We start from the raw sequence: 4,646 nt of genomic DNA, 5'->3' as shown, positions 1-4,646 counted from the left end.
ATATACGAGTCTTTGTAGAAAAATTAGTTCAATAGAAACCGACATCCGTATATAAATATGCGTATAGTAGTATTTCTACAAGTTCTACCTTATGAGTTATGATCTCTACTTTAAGCTTTTACTTCTCCAATTTGATAGCTTATGAAAGGAACAAAAGACATATACATTTTACAGTATTCCAACAATATATTTCATGATAAACTTATTTTATCCATATATCAGCAGGCAGCAGCAATACATTCAAAGTTAGAATATGAACACTCTAATAGTGAAAACGTTATACTCCCTCCGCGGGCTCCGTCCCATAATATAGTGTCTACTTTATTTTTGGTAGGTCGATCAAACTTTAAAATTTTTGACCGAATATTCTCATTTGTATATATAAAAAAACATATTCATGTGGGATCTTGTTAGATTCGTCTCAATGTATAGTTTCATAACATCAAATTTTTATATTTTTTTATTAATATAAAATTGAAGATATTAAAGGTCAAAATTACGTCTTGGAGACCGTGTAAAAAAAGACACAAGCACTATATTATGAGACGGGGGGAATAATTATAAAAGAACGAGGAAATATTAAGGTAGATAAATAAAGTCACTTCATCAATTTAACATTACTCCCCCGTATCACAAATTAATCTTCCTGCAGCACACGAAAATTAAGCTTTCAAATTTGCATAATCCTGGATTCACTCTACTAAACATCATCCTTTTTTCAAACACAATACTCCTATATCACTTGAAAACTGTACAGTTTACAAAGAAAACATATCTTAACATAATTACCGTCTTTTTCTTCACCATACACAGAGGTGCTCTTGATTATGTGCAATTGAGCTGCTGAACCCATTTGATGATCATTTGGCATTCACAATTAATACAGCTAAATGGTACAAAGTGCATAACAGAAACTCACTCTCTCTACATCAATGAACCAGAGGAGTACCAGTTTGATCGGCGGATGATGGTTGCAATGCACGGATTCTGATGTCAAATTTTCTGTGAGTGACAGCTTCACTAGAATTTGTATCATCAGGTACAAGTGGATAAGAGCAATTTTTATCATTATAAGCCTCGCCAACATGGTTTCCACATTTGCGACAAAGGAGTTTGGTTCTTCTACGAAATAAACCCCAAGAATTCTTCGATATGAAATAAGGTATACATCTGACATCATCAACCTTCATAAATCTGCTCTCATCAATTTGGAAAAATGAGATGATCCCTCTCTTTATAGATTTTCCATATTTCGAGCCAATAGTTGCAGTATTCCGGTTAGAAGAGCTCAAATTCAGCTCATAACCACATGCACCACAGCTGTATGAAACACAAAAAGTTCGTAACATGTCATAAAAGAAACCACTTAAGATCATATCAACCAGTAACACTCAAGAAAAGGTATCAAGGATATTGTTTCAAAATATTAGTTTCATGATTAAAATCTTCAACCATGCAGAGCTTTCATAAAGTTTTATAGGATTTCCAAGTCATCAATCAAATTTTCCAAGAACTTGAAGCAATGCAAAAACTCATCAATCAAACACTCAAGGTCCTATCACTCAATAACAATAAGGAAAATGTATCAAGGTCAAATTACCAAAAATAAAATAAGCCAACTAAATATTTAGACAAGTTAAACATGAAATTTTATTATCATAATCACCAAATAGATCTGCAATACAATTTCTAGGGTTTGCAAGTCACCAGTCATATTTGACAGCAATTTGAAGCAATGCAGAAAGGCAGGACCCCCCCCCCCCTTCCAGTTTCCATCATTGAAGTAAATAGAATATGCCTATTGTTTTCTCTTTTTCAATTTTGGGTAGGCAGAGTCTACTTATAAAAAAGGCATCAACTCAAAGCCCTTCGTTCTGTCGCATTTTCATATGTAAAAATTGTAATACATGCTTATGGAATGCATAGAAGTTTCTCTAGTTCAAGATCTTGAACCATAAAAAAGCACTAATAAGTGGAATGTAGCTGTTCAACCCCTCCTCTCCAAGCGACACCTACATCCCACCCAGCATGACCTGGTTCGAAATTCTTGAAAAATCTTCTCTGCAACTGAGACATGTCAGCATTTCAAGTATATCATCTGACCCATCGTATGACGGCATACTTATTCTAGGAGTTCTTTTGAGAAACTTCATATATATACATTCGTTCTTTTACTAAATACTATGAGTATCTATGAGAGTATGACGATACAGTCTCTTGAAATTTTATGCAGCATTAGTTTAGTTGCAAGAAAGAAACTTCCCATAACCAATTACTCAGAAGTTCAAAAAACAAATCGCCAAGACAGTCCCAACAACATCAAACTTGATGACAATCCATTTCTCTATATCCTTTTCTCAATTATTGGAATAGATAGTCAATGATGTTCTAAATCCAGCACATTTTAAAGAAGTTATCACAAAAGCAGCTAAATTTAGAATACTATTGTGCCTTTTACCACCATAGCTGTCGTCGCCTCGTTGGTTCCTTCAACAATATCATTCACCAGAATGACTAACAAGAATAGGCATGGTACATTTCACCTCTATTAGGTGTTGATTAAAATTGAAACAAGGCGAGTTTTTCAGAAAAGAAACATTCTTTGGAAGCCAAAATGATCAGAATATAGCATCATAGCACTCAGCATATGATGTGCCTAACATACTTTGATACTTCACCTATCTTCCGATACAGTGTTGTTCAAAGATGGCAAAAACCCTAGGGATCGAAAATAGGTGTATCCATGTCAGAAACTCTATCTTAGTATGACAGCTTTGGCAAGCCTAAGTAACATACTCCTTTAGTTCCATATTATTTTACCATCTAATTAACCATTCTCATTCCATAATATCTGTCATCTACACCACAGATGTGCTAACATTTGTTCGATTACTTGTCAGTTCTAAATACCAATGTATCGACTAAGATTTTCTAAAAAACTTGTGCATAATAGACCTCTAATATAGAACGAAGGAATATATATGTTCCATGTTTAAGACAAACTTAAAGTTGGAGCAAAAAGAAAAGCAGACTTTTAGAAAGTCTTTCAACCCTTTTTCCTATTCTTCCCTTCAAAATAGGGGGGAAAACGGGAATCTGATCTCATCTCAGTACTCTTCAGCTAAGGCTATTACTGCACATGGAAGACAATGGGCAGTTGGCCAATCACATCCTAACCACCTTTCTTCCTCCATTAATTATCAGCCTTTTTCATAAGAATAATCACTTTTCAACACAAAAAAAAGCAGAGAGGAGAGAAAGAAGGTATCAACTGCTATCAGGAACAATGTCCCAAATTGCTAATTAGACCAATATAAGGGCGTGCTCTCTTCAACTTACAAAAAAAACAAGTTTCACGAAGGAATAAGTAAATATAAGTTATATTAAGTTCCGATAAGTTCAGCGAATTTCAAGTAATGAGAACGCACCCTTAAATAGCTTATCGTCCAATGAAAATATGACCTAAGTAGGTTGATTTCAGGTTCCAAAAAGGATACAAGCAGACATTTCATTTGTTGATTCCACTGAACAGGTTAGTTCAGTTTAAGTTCTAGGAATACTTCAAGAATTCTTATCTTATGACTTGCTAAAGATAGTAAGAACACTATCATAAAGCTTACTTAATACAAACTATTCCTCCTCATTCCTCAAGCACCCAGGCATCTTAAATTCATTCTTGTGTTACAATTTTACAAATGCATGCTTAATTTTATTGCTAATTCTAAAATAACCATATGATAAAATTCCCACAAAAAGTAAGTACTATGATACTCCATTTCTTCCAAAACAAGAACCATCAAAAAAATACATCACAACACCAAGAAACAAATATTGGGCAGCCAAAAAAAGTAAAAAACTTTCTTTTTTATTTCATCAATTGAATATCCACTCTTCTAAAGAGCCAAATTCTTTCAATTTATGACCCAATTCATCAAAAAAAAAACCCCATCAAAAAAAAAAAAGAACCCTAAAGATACAAGAACAGAATCAAAAGAATCTCAGAAACCCAATTCAATTTGATCAATTAATCTGAGTACTCCAAATAAAATAAGCCCAGATCATAATAATTTATAAAGGGTTTAAAGAAGAGAATGAAACCTGTAAGAAACATGTCTTTGAGAAGCAAAAGATTCTCTGTAGCTGGAAGTAAGGTAACCTTCAATATGTGTAGTTTCCATTAATTAATCTGAGTGCCCAAATTTTCTTTATCTTCTTCTCAATTAAGCAAAAATAAAGTTAGCAACAAAGTGTTAGTTAAGGAGAGAGAGAGAGAGATGAGGGAACGTGGTTGACGTTGCTGGGAATCGTGGGGATTGTGTTATTGACTGACCGTTGCTCAGAAAAAATAACTGAAACTTTGCTGGGAAGAATTGAGAAGGAGCAGGTTTATGTTTCTTTGGACTTTTTAGAGTTGCTGGAAGACTTTGAATGAATGAAAGTGATGAGAATTTGAGAATGAGACCATGGGGTGATGGGAGTTGGGAGTTTGGGACACCCGACACTGGGGCGGGGACACACGCCTTTTACGTCTGTTTGTGAGGTCCCATAATTCATGATAGAGGGCCTAGATTTCATAATAAAACAATGTTTGATTGACTAATTTTTTTTTTTTTTATATAGGAAAACCGCAAAAGGGTTTAGATTAA

At 34.1% G+C, this 4,646-nt stretch overlaps 1 protein-coding gene across 1 annotated transcript; it reads right to left on the bottom strand.

Annotated features, from left to right (window-relative positions):
• Positions 1–585: 585 nt before the first annotated feature.
• LOC104905528 (hypothetical protein) lies at positions 586–4,646 on the bottom strand. The gene is made up of 2 exons (XM_010694110.4): positions 4,099–4,646; positions 586–1,320 (listed from the first exon to the last, which is right to left on the bottom strand). The coding sequence occupies exons 1-2, from the start codon at positions 4,176–4,178 to the stop codon at positions 930–932; spliced, it is 471 nt and encodes a 156-aa protein (XP_010692412.1). The 5' UTR covers positions 4,179–4,646; the 3' UTR covers positions 586–929.

The sequence above is a fragment of the Beta vulgaris genome, chromosome 1, assembly GCF_026745355.1.
Source record: "Beta vulgaris subsp. vulgaris cultivar EL10 chromosome 1, EL10.2, whole genome shotgun sequence".
Taxonomy (NCBI): Eukaryota; Viridiplantae; Streptophyta; class Magnoliopsida; order Caryophyllales; family Amaranthaceae; genus Beta; species Beta vulgaris.
The sequence above is the reverse complement of the archived record's forward strand: the minus strand, read 5'-3'. Positions and strand labels throughout refer to the sequence as shown.